Raw genomic sequence first — 20,537 nt, 5'->3', positions numbered from 1 at the left:
TCCTCTTCCTCGCGCGAGCAGCCGGTCCAAGTTGCAGAGTGCCGCTGAGCCTCGACCGCGCGGCTGCCGCTAGACGCCGGGTTCCCCGCAGAGGAGCGCCCGCCCGCCCGCCAGCCTCCATGTGCGTGTCGGCCGCGTGCTGAGATCGCGCCGGTCCCCCCCCTTTTCCCTCACCCCCTTCTCCCCCTCCTTCTCCACCAAAAACCGAAGCAACCCGAAGCCACCATGTCCAACCCCAACCACGACCCCTTCTACTCGTCCCCCTTCGGACCCTTCTACCGGAGACACTCGCCCTACATGGTGCAGCCCGAGTACCGGATCTATGAGATGAACAAGCGGCTCCAGACGCGCACCGAGGTGGGTGAGCCGCCGCGGCCGGCCGGACGGCTACGTGCCGCGGCTTGGTGTGCGAGGGGGGGCACCGGCGCTCCGCGGAGGTCCGGAGAAAAAAGTGCCATGTTCAAGTATGACGCCGGGGGGGGGAAAGGCTTCGTGCTGCCTTCACGGACCCAATTAGTTGACTTAATGAGCGGCTTCACCTGCGTAGATGCAATCACGCGCGTTCGTACTAGTTTGTCTCATTTATCAAGTTTTCGCAATTCAGCCGTTGAATTTTGGAGTGTTTTTATATCGATAGGGAAAAAAAAATCTCAATTTACGTTTTTATGGACCCGTGACCGTGACACGTTCAGGTACACGATTAGAATGATCAGGCATCCAAAATTAGTTCATTCAACACTTTTCAAAATACCCTGTTGTTGTTTTAATTTTTACACAAATGTTTAGTTCTATGCAAGGGAATGTGACTTAAGATGCACCTGAAGTTAAAAAAAAACACACTTTCAATTTTGCACCATAAAAAAACTACACAAGGATTCTATAGCAAAAAAGTGATTTTTAAATAGTGTAAATAATTCCATGTCAGCATACTTCAGAGATCATGCTGCATTTTCCAAGTTCAAGGCAGCAATCTTGAGTTTATGGTTTAATGGGGGAGAAATGATGCGTTCACATACCCAATTAGGTTTTAGATGCACTTGAATGAGATGAAAAGATTTTTTTTTTTCATCAAGAGTTGTTTTGTACGGACTTTCACTTTTTGCACGTGTAGCAGTATGCAATAACATTAGGAGTTAAGCTTTTGAGAAACTAAGCTTTTAAATACTTGCAGTTAATCGTTTCATGAGGGACAAATGATGCGTTCAAGTACCTAATCAATTACGGTTCAACATTTGGTATGTTTAGACGCAGCTCACATTTACTAACCATTTTATTTATGAAGTTTACCTCTGAGAATTCAACTTTCATAACTGTGTGAATTTTTAGTTTTAAGACTGAAATCTTCTGTTTATGTTTTCAAGTTGAGGAAATGATGCTTTCAGGTACCCCCCTCAGATTCGAGATGCACCTGAATGAGGTGAAAGGTCACCTTTTTTCTCCAACTGTGATTCCTTTTGTTTGTACTCTAATGACATTCTTTAGACGTGGTAGTTTGCAGTTTCTTCATTTTGGTTTCCTTTCCGAGCATCTAAATTATAATTAGTTTATTTCCTGTTAACTTCCCTACAATCTCATTTTTTTAAACTTAAGTAAATTTCCCTTCCTATGTTGTTTACCGCAGGAATCCTGTTGTATTTTCATGTATGAAAGAATAGTTGTGCGCGAGAATCTTGAGCTCCAATTGAACGTAACATGATGCGTTCAAATGCATGCCCATAGTTTCATTCAAAACCAATCTTCCTTGAATATTTGTAGGCAGTAAATGTTTCACTTCCAAAATGCTAGTTTTGAACTGAAAACAACATTGTGCTTTCATTTAAAAATACGCAAAGTCCTTAAGTGTAGTTATATAAAATATATATCTGAATAAATGATCGAAAACAAAGACTTAAAAAAATACTATTTGTATATGTACTGTACTTAAAAGTTAAATACAACCAAACTGCTCTTAATAAAAGTACTGCACTGACCTTTTTTTTTTTTAATGAATTCATTGTAACAAAGTGATGTTAAATGAAGCCTCATGAAGCACTTTTTGTATATTTTTCTCCTCTAGATGGCACTCTTGGTTTGAGGATGCAGTGGAAATTTCATGCGTGTCCGTTGCACTAGCCTAGAGGAGAAAAACAAATCGCAAGTGGCTCATGAGGCTTCATTTTCCAATGAGTAGTTTAAACCTTGAATTAAGCGATTCTTTGGCGTGCCACTAGAGGGCGCCTCTAGCAGTATGCACTTTTAGCAGACTTTGAGATGCAACTGCGTGCTCGAATCCCAACTTTTAATACCATAATGACCGCAATTTACAAGAGGGTGCATATGATGCATTCAAGTACCCAATTATGGGTCTTGCATCTGAATTAAGATACAATTTCTTTTAACTCCAATCAAGTAAAACAGAATATTTTGCACTTTTTTTTTTTAAGTCCAATGTGCAATTAAGACACATCCCCCACATGCGGTGTTTTCATTTGCATTTATTTACATACAAAAGTGCATGTTTTATGTATTTTTGCCCCCCTTTTAAATAAATACAAGCCCCAAGCTCATGCAGGACAACTCTTAAGCCAGCCTCCGCTAATTACGGATGGCGCCTTTAATTTCTCGATACACTTGAATCGACTTTTTGTCGATCTGGAAAAAAAAGTGTATCGATTCACAGATAAAGTTTTCTGCCCACTGAATGAACAATTGACTTAAACATGGCTTATTATTTTCAATAATATGATAGTAGATGGAGGCAGTTTGCGCATTTTATTTTATTTTTTTGGGGGGGGGGTTAACTCAATTTTAAAGCTAAGCAGCAGCTTGCAGATGGTGACTTTTTTTTTTTTCCCTTAAGAGGAACTTAAAGCCGAGCGAGGCGGCGCGTTGTAGCCGCGTGATGCATTATTCATATATATCGCTGAGCGCTCTGTCCAAGCCCCCCCCCCCCCCCCCCCCGCCCCCCCCTCGCTAGAACCCCCGCACCAAGCCAGCACACGCCATAAAACATGCTTGTGTGTATGTGTGTGTGCACAATCTAATGAGATGTATGTAAAATCCCGCCTTTACAAAGATAATAATGCAGACTTTTGATTTTGATTGACACCTGTCAGAAGGCGGCTTAGAAAGAAATACCACTCTCAAATAAAAGCTTCAGTTTTGCCATCAGGGAAAATACGAAAAGGGTCAGAAGTAAAATGACCTCAGTTCACAAACGCTATCGAGGGTTTTTCCTAGCAACCCCCTGCTGGCTAAAATAAATGTTTATTTCTGTGAAGATTTACATGCTTTTTATTGCTTTCAGGTTTCATTTTTTTCTGAGATATAAAATGAAGGAACGCTTTCATAGGATTAGAATGGTGCAGCAACACATGTAGACAGATAATATTGCAATACTCGCAGCCCCCCTGCTGGCTAAAATAAATGTTTATTTCTGTGAAGATTTACATGCTTTTTATTGCTTTCAGGTTTCATTTTTTTCTGAGATATAAAATGAAGGAACGCTTTCATAGGATTAGAATGGTGCAGCAACACATGTAGACAGATAATATTGCAATACTCGCAGCCCCCCTGCTGGCTAAAATAAATGTTTATTTCTGTGAAGATTTACATGCTTTTTATTGCTTTCAGGTTTCATTTTTTTCTGAGGTATAAAATGAAGGAACACTTTCATAGGATTAGAATGGTGCAGCAACACATGTAGACAGATACTATTGCAATACTCGCAGCCCCCTGCTGGCTAAAATAAATGTTTATTTCTGTGAAGATTTACATGCTTTTTATTGCTTTCAGGTTTCATTTTTTTCGGAGATATAAAATGAAGGAACACTTTCATAGGATTAGAATGGTGCAGCAACACATGTAGACAGATAATATTGCAATGCTCGCAGCCCCCTGCTGGCTAAAATAAATGCTTTTTCTGTGAAGTATTCACATGCTTTTTTTTGCGAGATATAAAATGAAGGAACACTGTCATAAGATTAGAATGGTGCAGCAACACATGTAGACAGATATTATTGAAATACTCGCTGGATATACCGCACGCACATGTGCACTTTACAAATCCTGCACAATGCAGGAAAGCTGCTAAATACATCATATTTTGCACTACATGATATTTTAGTACTACTATCATCCTTATAAATATCCAGTTTATTCCACTCCATCTACTCCAGAATATGTTCAGAATGTAATTCTATGAATTTATTAGTGGTTCATTATTATTGCCCTTATTGCTCTTACTATTTTTTTTATCTATTATTTGTTCGATTGTGTAATGTAGTTTGCTCAGGCAAGTAAACAGAATAAGAATCAGTATTACTATGCATATGACAGTAAAACTCTTGAACCTTGAATATATTCTTTATCCTCTGCAAAAATTACTATTTATTATATTTCTTCAATTCTGTTTTGATATCCGTCCGATATCAACCCCCCCAAAAAAACTGTATTGCATTTTAATTGTCTGTATCCAATTTTAGCACTCACATACAAGCAGTCCATTCCATATTCCACTCCTGCTCTTCTGTATTTTCATTCGTGCTAGGCTATGTTATGTATAACTGTAATATAATAAGGAGTGATGTGTGTGTATATATATATATATATATATATATATATATATATATATATATATATATATTTTTTTTTTTTTTTAAGGCACTTTTATCCGCTTTGTAATTTTTTTCAGTTTTAGACTAACCTGTAACCAATGTTCACGCTGTAAAAAGTAGATAACTGTTGTTGAAAGTTACTTTGTATTGCCTTTTTCTTTTGTAAGGGATAAAAAGGATGTAGTTTTAGGTATGCTTATAAAATTTTTATAGATAATAATTTAAATGATTTATAGTCACCGTGGTGATTGGGGGGGGCAAAAAGTTTTCTCTTTCCTAGGGGGCTTTGCAAAAAAATTATTGAGAATCACTGCTCTTAAAAAAATGTTAGATTAACTAAATTTTTCCCCAATTTTTTGGTTATTTTGTGGGTAATACACCCAAGTTTTGGGGTTAAAGGAAAAAGCCCAAAAAGTTGTCTCAATCTCATATTATTATTATTTTTTCATCTCAATTTGTGTTATTTTTTCACCCTTTTCCTTCCAACTGACTGCTGAAGCAAAACAAGTCACACGTTAGTTATTCCGTCATCTTTGGAGCGTCTCTCACCGCAGAAGGTGACCGACCTCAGCGCAGCGCCACCTTGTATGAAAGTCGACTCGAGCCCCCCCCCCCCTATAGAAACCCTCCCATTTGTCTTATTCATGAGCCGGCGTTTGAACGCGCTCGGCCGCCGCTCACACTCAAGGACTTGACATTTGGAGGAGACTCGCATTGGCTCCCGAGAGGACGCACGCCGCGGTCTCGCCACGTGTCGTTTTTTTTTTCGTTTTTTGACGAAACTTTTTCATCCTCTCAAACCGCCAATAGGAACACTTTTTTTAGCGTGTAAATAATTCTCGGTTATTAGTTTGAACCGTGAATACTTTGTCAAAAATTAAAGGTTTAGGGACGTGTTTTAAATCGAACCGCTTGAAACTAAAATGGTCGATTTCTGTCGTCTGGGGAATTACTTCTGGAGAATTTTTTGTGGGTCTACTCATGTTTGACATATTGACAAATTTCATATTGCTAAGTCAAACTGGCTTTAGGACTAAAGTCCCAAATTCTGGTGTTACTTTGCATATTCAAAACAATCCTAATATGGTCCTGAAATACTTTCATTTCAGCCATGTCTTCTTAAGACTTTTTTGTGGGTCTACTCGTGTTTTACGTAGCTACCAAATTTCATATTGCTACGTAAAATTATCTTCAGGAATTGAATTTGGAAATTTCTGTTATTTTTGATTTTCAAAACAAAATGGCAGATTTACTGTGTCATTTCACCCACAGCTACTTCAGACTTTTTGGGTGGGTTTACGCATGTTTTACACACATCTAAATTTATTAACACCCACAAAAAAATTGAAAAAATGATCTGTCTTTGTAGTCGGTGACGTGATGATGACGCTTTAAACATAGCCATTAACTTGTCTTTACCGCCACCTACTGTCTTGAGGTGAAACACGTCAACAAAGAATTTTCTGTTTGCTGACATAGTTTGACCGCCGCTCAGTGGAATGTTGCAAAAATTACAGGAAAATCAATGTAATAAATCCTATTAAAATGCATCTCAATAATTCTAATTACAATGGTTTTATATGGACCAAAATTTGGACGATGATTATTTTTGTACACAAAATCTCGCAACCACATAGAAATGTCAGAATTGTTGCATTTTCAGATTTTACATGTTTTAATCATCAGCTGGAAATTTCAGCTACCTAGAGTTTTTTTTTCCCGCTGATTCTTTTATGATATCATAAAAAAAATCAAAGGAATTTACATAATTTGGAGGGTCAAAGGGTTAAAACATTCCTAAAATGGGGGCTTGAAACCAAAATGGCAGACTTACTGTCATTTCAGGCATGACTTCTTAAGAATTTTTTGTGGGTCTACTCATGATTGGCATGTCTCCCAAATTTCATATTGCTAAGCAAAATCAGATTCTGGGGCTGAATTTTCAAAACTGAGATAGTAATTTCGAGTTTCAAGCGATCCCAAAAACTGTCCTGGGGGCCCGAGTTTGGCAGAATTTTTCAAACAAACCCAATGATAGTTTTGAGAACCAAGTTGTAGTTTGGAGGTTCTAACTAGGCCGCATTCAGTCGTCTTTGAGCGCCGATTGGAAAATCTCAGGCGGTAAATGAAAGGGAGCAAAAAGCCAAAGTGTCACGCTACTGTCGGGATTGACCCCTCAACCCCGACGACTTAAGCGCTTGCGGCCCTGTGATGACTCCGACCGTGTTTCCATCTCGGTACTTATTACTCGCCGTCCGTCCCGCCGCACGCCGTATCCGCCGCCGCTTTCCCATTACCTTCGTTTTAGACTGCCGCGACCCCTCGCGACCCGCCGCAATCTTAAACGGGGCTTTGATGTGGCTTTGATGCGACGGCGCGACACCGTTGTTTCTCTCTCCGCGGTGATTTACGGGGCGAATTTGACACTTAAGCGTATGCAAATGAGGCGGCGGATTAGCATTCAGAGGAGGAGCTTGCTGCGACCTCCGCCGCGCTAAGGCCATTAGCATAGTGGGCATTAATATGCAGCGCAGGCACAATAACGCTGTAAGTAATGCAGGAAGACAAAAAAGCCTTGGGGGTTTCGTTGTTGTGCTTTTTTTTCAGGAGGGGGCGCTGTTATGACACTCCTGGGATATGACGGACCGAGCCGTTATTGGTGGGGTAACTCTACATGAATTATAACAACGGTGAAGGGCAAGCGATACATGAATATCGCATGCTCTTTGTAGTGACGTTAACGTGAGGGTTAGGGTTGAAATAGCAAAAATAGTCAGCAGCGATCCGTTTTTCGTGTATATCCAAAATTTAAATCGGAAATTCAGCCAAATGTGACTTTTGAGGTTTCGACGCCATTGATATGTAGCAAAAAATGTGTATCCTCTATATGTACTGTATATACGTATTATTAAATTAACGTGTGTGTACAATATATACATAGTTTAAAGGTGAAACAAACACTAATTAGTTTTTAGTTGAATTTAAAGATTGCAAATGCATCAAACCAAATCGAATTGTTTCACTGTAAAATATATTAAGATAAGCAGTGAATCGTATATTCTTTTTCAACATACAACACACAGTGCATCAGAGCATAGTGAGCGGCGGCTAACCTTCCCAGCAGCCTCGAGCACTACCCCCTCTCCTCCCTCCCTTCCCACAATGCATCTTTTCTTAAAGGGCCAGGCTCACCTTATGTCGTCATCCCCTCATGCATCCGCTCACCTCCTCCCACATGTACGACTCTGCACAGCTCTCTCACTCACAGCCACAAGCTCAAAACGCCCTTATATTATTGCCATGACTTGACGAGCAGTAGTTTTAAGCAAAAGTGCCTCCGTTTTCCACTCATCAAGACCGAGTATTAACAGGCTGTTAGACTGTATTCATATATATATATATATATATATATATATATATATATATATATATATATATATATATATATATATATATATGATTTTTTTTTCTTCTCTGTTCTGAATGAATATTTTTTTTTTCCCCTTGCCATTGCTTGCAGCCTCTTCCAAGAGTGAAGCGTGGGCGTTTTCTAGGGGGCCGTGATCTCTGCGAAGCAAGATTTTCTGAAAGCCTGTTCGGCTCCCGATTAGAACGCGATGCAAGTTTGACTGAGACTCAAGACAGCCTCAGGTTATACTGTACATGTGGGAGCGCGGAAGGACTGGATGTATGCAGAAAGCTCCTTTTGTAAGCCAGTCTTTATTTTGTGGTCTTCAAGTTAGACGACGCTTACACAGGTGATCCATTAGGGTTAAAAATATGAAACCAAGTAGCATTTTATGTAAATTAGCGCGAGTTTTCTCATGCGCAAACCTTAACTTTATCGCGCCGTAAATGAAGAAGCAAAAATGAACATTTTCTAGCTGAAATTTGAATATTACAAGCCACAATCTAAGTTTAAGAAGCATTGTGGGTCCATCTGGTGGTCTTAAAAGTACCTGAACTGCTACAGTCTTTTAATCATGTCCAGATGTTACGTAGGTTTTAACCCTCTTGGCCCTAAAAATGTTGCCGCACTTGGCCGACGCGCAGCAGCCCCCACTGGCAGCTATGCATTATGCAAATGAGGCTAAATTAATGCCGGGAGGAAAGAAATTATAACAATTTGTCCTTGAACAGGTGGACTTTCAACAGAAAGGCGGAACATAAACATGGAAGCTTCGACGCATAAATATGTTTGTTCCGATCTTTTTATTTGCAATAGATAAATAAATTCTGCCTAGTGACGGAAAACTAGGTGAACATTTTAACATGTCCACAATTTTTTTTGACCAAAGAATTCTGCCTGGCACCACCCCAAAAAAACTAACCAGGTTACAAATTCAGTCAAACTAATTCTGCCTAGCAACAAGTGAACTCACAGAAGTTTGAGTTGATCTTAAAAGATTTAGCCTAGTGTTTTTCCACTTTTTTTTTTAAAGAATGTAGCTCTGAAATGTTTTTATTTAATTTTTTACAGCCAAGTACCCCAACTACCTCTCTTGTTTAAAAAAATAAAATTACAAAAATGCTTTGCTATCTGTCTAGTTTAAGCCAGTTCACTTGGAGTGATGATACTGTCAATCTATATAACACTTTAATTTTGCAAAAGAATCACTCTAGCACAATTTTTTAAAAGAATTTTGGTCCATGTTCCAAAAATGTGCTCTTATTTTGAAAAGAAAAATGTGCTCTTTCTGTCACGCCATTAAACATTTGTGAACCGCTGATTAGTCCAATAAATTCTGCGGAAAAACAGAAGGCATAAAAGTTTGTCAACGCTACTCCTGATTTTACGCCCAAAACGTCAACATATCAACAAGAAGCCAGCCAAATATTTGAGATGGTCAATTTTACTCAAAAATTTTACGCAAAAGTTTGACGTAATCATTAAGGATTTCACGACACAACTTCTACCTAGCAACAAGTGACTTCACAGACGTCTGACACATCCACCAATGAATTCCGCTTAGCGAGAAACCGCAAATTTGACAAGCTCACAAATAATTTTGCCTTCAACCAACATTCAACTTTCGAAGTAAATTTTTGACATCACCGGCGGCTAATATTTGCTTCTGTCATTACGGAAATTTGGACGTTTAACAAAAACCTGTTTTTCGGGGGCTTTCACGCTCATTAAATGTACCGAGCGTACGCGCCAAAATAAATAGAGGCATGGGAGAAAAATAAACAGTCGTCAGCAGCCATATTCTGCCCCCTGTTTTTATGCGGAACAGTTCAACCGAGTTCATCTCCGCAGAGAATATCAGCAAAATGATGAAACATGCAGAAAGCGCAAGCCGCCTGCTAACTAACCTGAAGCCCCCTTTTTTTTTTTTTTAAATAAATGATGAAATATCAACTGGTTGGATATTTTACATGACAACGTATGAATTATGTGGCGGGGGGGCGGGGTAGTTATTTTCAAGTAAATCTCCAGCAGCCGGCTTTATGCGTGGGCAAAAAAAAGGATGAATAAAATCTACTTTTTCACTGCTAATCAGCTTAGAAAAGTTAGTTCTGGCTAGCATGTTGGGAATGTAAAACATCCAAGCACACAGCAGCTTCCTGATGCTTACTTTGCTTACTGAGGCCCTAACGTAGCCAAAGTTTGCCATCGGAATATTTATGCTCCAAAAGAAGAAGGGGAAAAAGGGGTAAAAAAAAAAAAAATCATTTTAACCCATGCAGATTATTAAAACATGTAAAACTTCAAAATGCAACAATTCTGACGTTTCTATCTGATTGCAAAATTTTGTGTACGAAAATAATCATTGTCCAAATTTTGGACCATATGAAACCATTATAATTATAATTTTTGAGATGCATTTTAATAGGATTTATTACATTGATTTTCATGCGATTTTTGCAACATTCCGTTGAGTGGAGGTCAAACTATGTCATCAAACAGAAAATCCTTTGTTGACTTGTGTTTCACCTTATGAATTATCCACTAGCTAGCTAGCAATGCTAAAGTGCCGTATAGCAGTGGTGTCAACCATACGGGCCATATGTTTGACAGGTTGTTTTGGCGGTTTAATCCTGCCCGGAAGCTGATTCCGTGAAGCATTGAAAAAAAAAAAAAATTGTCGGAAAAGTGGTTAGCAAGCGCTTCGTCCCAAGATGCTGTCAGCTGCAACTCACGTTAGTGCTCGCTAACGGCTAGGTTCTCCTTCACAGGATTCCTTGTGCTTAACAAGGAATGTAACGATACGCGAAAATTATTTCATGAAGAATAACAAGCAGTGATGTAGTTTTAACCAAAAGTGCCCTCGGCTGAACAAGACCGAGTATTAACAGGCTGTTAAGACTTCTTCAGACCCCACGTATTCACTGTTAGGAAAGATCTTTTGCAGTTTTTTAGAGTTTTTGCAAAAATCTCGTCTCTCCCTCGGGGATTCGTCGTCTCGTGGGATTTGGGTCGCATCCCATCCCTACTCCACTGGTATAGTGAGAACCGGGGCAAAACCCATAAAATATAGCCAGAAATCCGGCATGTTATCGGAGCGACACCAGAAACCGGTGTTGGTGCGGGAAAGGAAAAAGGTGCATCTATTGTGTGGGCATCCTGCTGCTTTTTAGGACTTTTTGTCTGCGTCCGACATCCTCTCACGTGTTCACTTTTGACTGACGCTATTTGAGAGCAACGTACGTAGCCATAGCATGAAAAAAGAAGGAAAACAAAACTAAAAAAATATGACATGGCTAACAATAACCCCTTGATGTCCGGGAATTTTTCACTAGCCTGGCCTTATTATCACCCAGCTTGGGCTGACTTTGAAACGGTCATAACATCGGCAAATATAAATATATATTTACTTTCGAAATCCTCAGTGGCATCAGCCCTTTCTATGCATAACTAAATTATTTGGGTGGGACCTCTGCCCCCTTTATGTACAAAAATTGTAAAAGTGTAATAATAGCAAAAGTAACAATGCTGTGTCTTTATATATTTATGAAATTGAAATATTTATATTTATGGTGTCATAATTAGAGTATTATGACTTTTGAAGACATTTGCAAAACGGGATTTCAGGCTAAGCCAATCATGGAAGTCATTGAAAGGCTTGCAAATGTCATAAATTACCCGCTAGCGCCTCCCAGTGGTTTTGGGGTGTGAACACAAAAATTTCTATTGCGCCTCGTACGTGAGTTGCCGTTGAAAGGATTAATGCAAAAATCGGGTGATAAGGAAAACTTGATGTTTTATGTCCAAAATTGACAATATTTCCAATTTTGAATGGCAGTAAATGAGCCTGACATGGGCTAAATTTGACACCTATAGGGTGTACTTCTCAACCTCCCGTTTGCATGCATTTAGAAGGGACGGCAGCGTGGCATATTGCAAGTCGCCATATTATGAAAATCTATACAATATTTCAGCCTCCTAGTTTACTTTTTAAATGCTTTTCCTTTGATATCACCCATCAAAAACATCAAAAAGCCCAAATTGGGTCAAAATTTCCCCCAGGCGATAAAGGGGTACATACAGTAAATTATTTGACGACCTTCCAAATAATTTGAAGTTTGCGTATACTATTATACCAAAGTAGACTCCAACTAGACTCTGTAACACCTGTGACAAAGACTTAAAGTAATTAGAGTTCCTATCCGCTTTTTTTCAAATGGGAATAGCGAGGTGTCATTTTGAGGGAGGCGTTTATTCCTCCTTGATGCAGATGATCTCAGGGGGGACATTTTTGCTCACCCGGCAGTCCACCTTAATCCTTCCCGTTCAACTTGACCCCCACATTGTAAGCCCTATTGGTGTCAACGCGACGCATGCGGGAGGGCAAAAGGGGGGCGCGTCCACTTTTAGCAGTGACGGGAACGAGGGATTTGGTGGTAATGAACGCTCCGCCGAAGCGCCGGGTGATGAGTCGGGCGGCTCGTTTGAATGCCGGATAATAAGGATGGGAATATGAGCGCGGGACGGGGAACGTGCAATAAAGTCGGGGTGCTCACTAGCTAGCATTAGCACAGCTAGCTGCTTTTCATCAAGTAATAAATCTATGATTTGAAAATGAGCTAAACAGTGAAATTGGTGTTTTGCAAAAGCGGCAGAATGCTGGACTTACTCTCTACTAAACACATTCAGTGCCAGCCATTTTACAAACCTTCACCCATTCAATCCCACAGACGTATTTTTATGGGGTTTTTTTTGTTTTAGCTCCAGTCATCCCACGTACTTTAATGCGTATAAATGTTTTGTTTTGTTTTTTTAAATCAAGTGTTTGGCTAAAAGATGGTCTAAATAATGGTTATTAATGAATTTAAAAACTCAAGTAATCAATTACTTTAGTGTCTTAAGTACTCAAGTAATCAATTACTTTAAAACGTAAGTAATCATTTACTTTAATACTTAATTACCTAAAAAAAATATGTGGTAAATAAGTACTTAACTACATAAAGTAGTCAACTATTTTAGTACATTCATTTCCTAAAGTAATTGACTACACTTGAGTACTTATTCGATTTAGTACTAGCCATTTTAGAGCCTTCTTTAACCAAAACATTTGAATACAATTAAAAGAAATCAAAATTGTAAGATGTTTGGTCCCTTACAACAAATAAATACTGTATGCCTTTGGGATTTAATAAGTTATTCACCCCAGCACTTGAAAATGATGAAATAAGTAAATAAATAAATAATATTGAATGCCTAGACCCATAAAAGATAAGTAAAAACACATCTGTAGTATTAAGTTTTATATATATATATATATATATATATATATATATATATATATATATATATATATATATATATATATGCACTGTTTATTTTATTTTTATTGACGAGTACTCTATGCTTATTCCTTGAGTAATCACAGACGCCGATCCCAAGTAACCCTCAACTTATCCAAAACCAAATTGTTTGCAAACTGAAGCAAAACTTCCCATTGGAATGCATGTAATTCCAAAACAATATGTTCCAGTGAACAAAAGAAATTACCGGAAAAACGAAGTGGATAAATGACTATCAAGCATCACTTTTAGCTTTATTGAAGACTCTTGACGGTATAGGCAAGGACTTGAGTTCTTTCCTGGATTACAGTTCTTTAAAGTGGAGTCATCAGACAGCCAGTACTCGGAACATTTTATGAGCGCATGGTAGCTTACTAAACAGCCACACTCAATAAATAAACCCCTGAAAAAACCTTCAAAATGCATTCAGCGACTAAAAAAAAAAAAACACTCAATAAGGTGAGAGCGGCTCATTTTCCAGGAAATGACTGACTGAGTCACACATTGGTGGATGAGTCTAGTACCGAGTCTTTACAAATGGATGTAAACCGAGCGGATGACGTTCTCTGCTGGGGTCCGTTTTTGGTGGGATTTTAGTCCGCCTGCGACTGAGCGGGTTCACTCACCAGTCGGCGATGTGTGTGTGTGTGTGTGTGTGTGTTTTGTGCCTGATTTGTAGCATATGACAACAAACACGGTCACGGCACGCGGCTCGTCAGGGAAGCTGAAGGCGTGAATGAAGGGAGGATGTTGTGTGTCAGCCGGCTGCGGGGAGGCCCCGCGGCACGCCGCGCCTCAAACACATTAAGGCCAAGGGAAGCCAGGCCGACGGCAAATGTATCATTTGCAAGTGGCCGCGCCGCTTTGATGACGGTTCACGGCCTTAGGGGGGTGCTGGAGTTATGCGGCAGGATTTGGATCGCCACAAAATGGGACAAACCCCCAGAACGGGATTAGGGCGGGCGGTCGGCACCGTTCCCGCTTTCAGATACCTGACCTTAAAATTTTTATGTCAGCGTTTTTAGGTGAAAATTCTGTCTTGGAATTCTGATTTTCTCAATTCTCAGAATTCTGACTTGAAAGTGTCAAATCCAGATTTTGGTCTTTTTTCTCAGAAATATCACCGTTAAGTCTGAGGATTCTCGTTTTAAAGTCAGGTTTCTGGCATTAGGTTGCCTCGGAATTCTCACTTCAAAGTTTCACAATACTCATTTTACAATGAGAATCCCGTCTTCACTCTCAGAAATTTCGTTTTGGAGTCTCGTAGTTCTCAGTTGAAAGTCAGATTTCTTCAGATTTTTTTTCGCAGAATTCTCACTTTAAAAGTTTCACAATTCTCACTGTAAATCAGAATTGTCTTTATTCTGAGAAATATCATTTTAGAGTATTAGTTGTCATTTATATGTAAGACTTAAAATTCTTTTTTTCTCAGAAAATTCACATGAAAGTTTCACTAATGTCAATTAAAGTCAGAATTCTGTCTTTATTCTTGGAATATCACATTTAAGTCTGAGAATTCTCACTTTAAAGTCAGCTTCTCAGCTTTTTTTCCAGAATTCTCACTGCAAGTTTCACTATCCTTATTTTAAAGTGGGAATTCTGTCTTTTCTCTGAATTATCATTTTCAAGTCTCAGAATTTTATGACTCAAAATTGTATTAATTGAAGAATTCTCCTTTTAAAGTCAGAATTCTGACTATAAAGCGAGAATTCTGGCTTTATTCTTGGAATTCCGACTGTAACGTCAGAATTGAGAGTTCAGATCATTTTTACCTTAAAGCTTTCAGCTTTCTAATCGAAAGGCCAGTTCACTATAAAGTGAGAATTCTGTCAGAATTCTGAGCATAAAGTCAGAATTCTCACTTTTTCTCACTTTGTGAGAATTCTGAGAACAAAGTCAGAATTCTGAGATGAATGCGAACTCTGCCAGAATTTTATTCCCCTTTCACTTTTTTAAGAGTCCTTCTAAAGTGGGTTTACCAGATCGCTCGCAAATTCGAGCCATAAACAGACGGAGCACGCTAAATTGTGTAAGGTTTGAATTTTCATTGCGTTCGTACGTATCGCATGTCAGTGAAGTTTGACTCCCAGGAAACCCCCCCGATCAAAGCCGCCCCAAATGTTTGCTTTTTGCGATTTCACGGCTAGCCCAGTGATTTCCGCGACCCGCCGGCCGTAGCGCGCCCGTCGCTAATTTCCAACGCCGACCTTCTTTCTGCCCGACGGACGAGCTTGTCGGACACATCTGGATGGCGGTCCGGCTAATTGTCAACATGTGGAAAGTGCTCGGCGGGCTTAAAGAAAGGCGCTGATATGTCATAACTTGTCAGAGCACATTAGCATCAATGCTAAGTCTTAAACGGGGGGGGGGGGGGGGGGGGGGGGCAGTAAATCCCATCTGGACCGCTGGGAATGAATGTAGCAACGCTGAAGAGCTGCCACTCTCCGACGTAATCCCATTATCATTAAAATTCACGTTAGCGCGTGGACTGTTTTTTATGACAAGCATGGCGGATGAAAAACCAGAAGCTAAGCTTGTGTATATGTCTGTGTTTTTGTTTTTTTTTTTCCTTATAAGGCCGCGCAGAGCATCCTCCCCTGGTGTGAAGCTTGCTGCATTCAAAGCGGACGAACTTCACTCGGACTTGTAAGAGCCTCAGGCCAAGTCCGCAATGAAAAATAGTCAAAGCTCCGTAGCGATCTTTACACCAGCGTGCGGGACACAAAGACACTTAAGTCTTCGATTTACCCAGCCGGCGGGATTGAGGGTTTAGTCTTTTGTGAACATAATGTATGCGAACATCTTACATCTTTAATGCACACAATTACAATATTTGAAGCCGTCTGGGTGAAATTTCAGCTCCCTGGTGTTTCCTTTGATAGAATCCTCGCAAAAAATGTTGTTTTTTTTCAAACTACAATTGAATGTAATCACTTGTACTCCTTCAAATTATACAGAAAACAAGTTTGACTAGATTAAAAAAAATAGAAGAAAAAAAGAAACAAAACTGTTACGTCTATTTCAAACTATTGTTGTTTATTTTGTACTGTGTAGTAATTAAAAAAATACAACAATTAAGCAATATTACCTAACATACTGACCAAACCTTTTAAAATCGATTGAGTCAATGTTTTCGGTCATCGTTTTCCCAAAATAAAATCAAATATCTTCTCTCAATAAAATACAAAAGAGAAATTCCTCGAAGCGCTACAGGAATCAGACGTATTACTTTGGAGAGGCTGAAATTTGAGGATTTTGATGGTTTTTTTAAACAAAGGTAATGTTATAAGCAATTAGGTGTCGATCAATTTTGACCGTTATTTTTTCATCTATTGGTTTTCCTCACTATTTTTCTTGATGTTTTTCCTGCTAAGTCAAACCAGACAAAAAAAAATATAAATTTTTTGAATTCATTTTTTTTCTTTATAACTTTTTTTTTTAATTATAGGGAACAAAAGCCCCCAAAATGTATTTAATTGTGTTTATTTCTTTTTTTTGACAGGAAAGCGACAGTTTATGGTGGGACGCCTTCGCCACAGAGTTCTTCGAGGAAGACGCCACGCTCACGCTGTCCTTCTGCCTGGAGGATGGACCAAAGAGATACAGTAAGTACTTAAATTTCTGATAATTGGTCACTCCACAATGTTGTGTGTGCACAGGTTTACTTTCCCTGGATACAAAGCCTTTTTATTCCATACAGTCATATTTGCTTACATTTTTTTTTCCCAACTTACTTCCATAATAAGTTTATGAAAAGCTGCATGTTAGTGTAGTGCGTTGGGATTATTATTCGATATTGCTTCCCCTTTGGTTTCATCTGCATGCTGCAGACATTGACGCAGATAAGGACACGTTTTGCTCCATCACAAAGGAGATGAACCAATGTCTGTGTGTGTATATATATGTATATATATATATATATATATATATATGGCATAGCTTCCTGCTTCCTCCCAGAGATGTGTGAAGCTTGACGACAGCCAAGTCGTAGATGACTCACTTTAGCTGAGGAGCGTCCCATTACGTATGCGCCTGTGGAGAAAGCAGCGTGATCCGTAGTGGTAGCGGGATTTTAATAAACACAAGAAGAGAGAGCTATTCGTTTTTACAATGGGGAGACAAATAGCTGGTTGACATGTGCTCCCGAAATAGTAAAAAAAAAAGGCATAAAAAAAAGACAGATCATTAAAAATGTGGTTAGCATCTTTAGGCTAGCTTGTTTAGTTAAAGCAGCAAACAAAGGCACAAGTGGCCAATAAAAATGTGTGTCGTATCAGGATGAATACCAAGCTAAAATATTTTAATCATTTATTTGAGAAAGGTTTTGACTGTATTCAATGCACTCTTTCAAGTCAACATGCAACTTACTAACTAGTGTGTTAAAAAACAAACAAACAGTGAGATGCTTTCCAAAAAGATAAGTACTATAAATTTGGTTTGGTTCCAAATAAATGGATAACCTTTTTTTTTTTAAGTTTTCCTTTTAGTTGATAAGCTAACATTAGCCTAGCTTGTTTAATTAAACAGAAAATTACAACATGACAATTGGGATTAGCCTAGCATGTGTAAAGGCAATAAAAATGACCTAAAAATACATAAATGACTTATTTAGCATCAAATTGAATGCCTGGCTCTCATGTCTTAATAATTTAGTTAAGAAAAAAATACTATAATCCTAATATACTAACTTTAGCTTAGCATTTTTTGAACATGTCTATTCAATATGCCAGTTAGCCTTTGTCTGCAAGAAACAAACTGTAAAAGACAAAATTTTTGAAAACTTTTCCCTCGTGCAAATTCACTAAAATTAGCCTAGCTTCACATTTGTCTCTTTAACATAACCTATTGATTTTTCTTATTTTCTTACGTCAACATGCTAACATGAGCTTAGCACCTGTTTAACCCGTCTAGTCAACATGCTAGTCATGAGATTATTTTGATAACTTTTCTCTCATGCCATTTAACTAACATTAGCCTAGTGTCACGTGTTTATAATCTATTAATTTACCTTTTCTCGTTTTCTTACGTCAACATGCTAACATTAGCTTAGCACGTTTTTTTTTTACCCGTCTATTCATCTTGCTTATTAACCTTGTCCGCTTCACACATACTGTAAAAGACAAAATGTAGTCAGCTTCAATGGATACCTAACTTTTCTCTCATACCGTTTAGCTAACATTAGCCTAGCGTCACATTTATTTGTCTATAACATAATCTATTTGTTCAAATGTTAATTAGGTAGCTGCTTGTTATTTTGTTTCTTACTGTTATTGCACATACCAGTAATAACAACGCCAGCGGCTTGTCCAATCACATTACAGCCTTCCTCGTCTTGTTTTTAAAAGACAATTCCGAGGCGCGCGCGGCGTCTCCCTCACGTCGTAACGGAGCGCATTAAAGTCTTTTTACAGCCATGACGCTATATTGCTTTGTTCCAGCTAATATTTTTAATGCTTGCCTGAGTGTCAAAAATGGCCTGGCGGGAGCGTGCCAGGGGTGTGTTGTTTACGCCAAACAACACTCCATCAGACAATTATTGCCAGCCGAATATTCAACACACACGCGCGCGGATAATTACGCAGCGCCCCTCCAGTCGCCAGCGCGGCCCTCGTCTGGCTGGAGGCATCTGATGAAAGCGTCGTGATGCAACCAAAGAGCAAGGCTCGTTTCCGTCCGAATAAGAACAACGGCGGGAAAGCGCTTCGCGCAATCGTTGCATCACGAAAATGACCTCTTATTAAGGAGTCAATGGAAGTGTGGTATTAGAATTACCGTTGAACCCTCGGTATGGCAAAAAAAAAAAAAAAAAATGCCAATAAGGGAAGCAGGCCTATAATGTTAGCCGTTATACTAAGTTAAACTCTAACCCCAAACTATGGAAAACAGCAATGTTGAACTATATTGGAATTTTATTCTGGCACGGGCTAAAAAAATCCATACAAGTCGGGCCCCGGTTATTACGATATTTTTATGGAGGCAATAGATCTCTGGGGGTACGTAATGGCACTTCAAGGGGTACGAGATTTTAACAAGGATTCCGCAGGCATCAGCAAATCTAATTGAAAGTTTTTAATGACTTGACATAAACGGTATATTTAGCTTTTCAAATTAAGTGCAAATTAACTGGAAACTTAAGCATCGTTATTTGTGATGCAATTTTACGGCAGATGAGCCAGAAATCAAGCATATGATATTACTAAGGCTGTTTTCTCGATTGTCGTTTGTTTATATTTTTTAAAAATACACTTAGAGATGCCTCTACAATTGAACGTTTTCAAAATAAATTTCTGACTAATGGATTGGAGAAAGACTTTTTTTTCTCACGGCAACATGCTAACATTAGCTTAGCATATTTTTAACACCTTTACTTCCTTGTCAACATGCTAGTTAGCCTTGTATGCTACAGACTGTAAAAGAAAATAAAAGATACTATTTGGTTAGTGTCGGTTATAATTTTTTTGTATGAAGGTGTGAGATTCTAACGGCTTCTACAGGCATCGGAAAATCTAATTAAAAGCTTTTAATCCCTTGATGGGAACAGTAAGTTTATCTTTTCAAATTAATAGCAAAGTAATTGGAATCTGAAGCTCTTTCATATGTGATGCAATTTTTAAAATAAAATACACCTAGCGATATTACTACGAGTGCCAAAGTTTTCAAAATGAATGTCGGACTAACTAACAATTTTTAAAAAATGAATGGTAAAATGCTAACATTAGCTTTGCACGTTTTTAACACCTTTACTTCCTGCTCAACACGCTAGTTATGTTTTAGTCCTGTTTTAACATATTTGACCTAATATTCATTTTAACACGTGGTGTTGCTTAACAGCATTGAACAATATTTTTTTTTTTAAAAAAGCATATTTTGCAGTTGTGTGTATGAAAGGGAAGAAGAAAAAGGGGGGGGGGGGGGTGACTGTGAGGTGAAGGCCGCCATCCGACTCCTTTTCTGGCGAATCAAAGGATTGACAGCGGCGAGCGTGTCAGAGCGAGAAGCTGTTTTTATTCAATGGGCTGGTGGAGTGTGCGTGTTGAAGAAGTGGAAAAAGGGTGGAGGTTTTTTTTTTTTTTTTTAAAGAGTAGGAGGCGGGGCGGGGGAGGGGGAGATTGAAGGTGCGCTGCGTGATTGACAGGTGGGATGATGCGGCGGCTCAGCTGCAGAGCGGCGATGTAACCCCCCCCCTCCCCGCCC

At 38.9% G+C, this 20,537-nt stretch overlaps 1 protein-coding gene across 2 annotated transcripts in view; it reads left to right on the top strand.

Annotated features, from left to right (window-relative positions):
• The first annotated feature begins 10 nt into the window (after window positions 1–10).
• Window positions 11–20,537, top strand: part of ldb2a (LIM domain binding 2a) — a 62,654-nt gene continuing 42,127 nt past the window's right edge. For both annotated transcript variants that reach the window (XM_088431793.1, XM_088431792.1), the window contains exons 1-2: window positions 11–357; window positions 16,846–16,948. In XM_088431793.1, the coding sequence (XP_088287919.1) occupies window positions 226–357; window positions 16,846–16,948 (235 nt within the window). In that variant the 5' untranslated portion in view covers window positions 11–225. The remainder of the gene's footprint in view (window positions 358–16,845; window positions 16,949–20,537) is intronic.

This window comes from Hippichthys cyanospilos, chromosome 13, assembly GCF_059441005.1.
Source record: "Hippichthys cyanospilos isolate Australia breed blue-spotted pipefish chromosome 13, RoL_Hcya_1.0, whole genome shotgun sequence".
Taxonomy (NCBI): domain Eukaryota; kingdom Metazoa; phylum Chordata; class Actinopteri; order Syngnathiformes; family Syngnathidae; genus Hippichthys; species Hippichthys cyanospilos.
The sequence above is the reverse complement of the archived record's forward strand: the minus strand, read 5'-3'. Positions and strand labels throughout refer to the sequence as shown.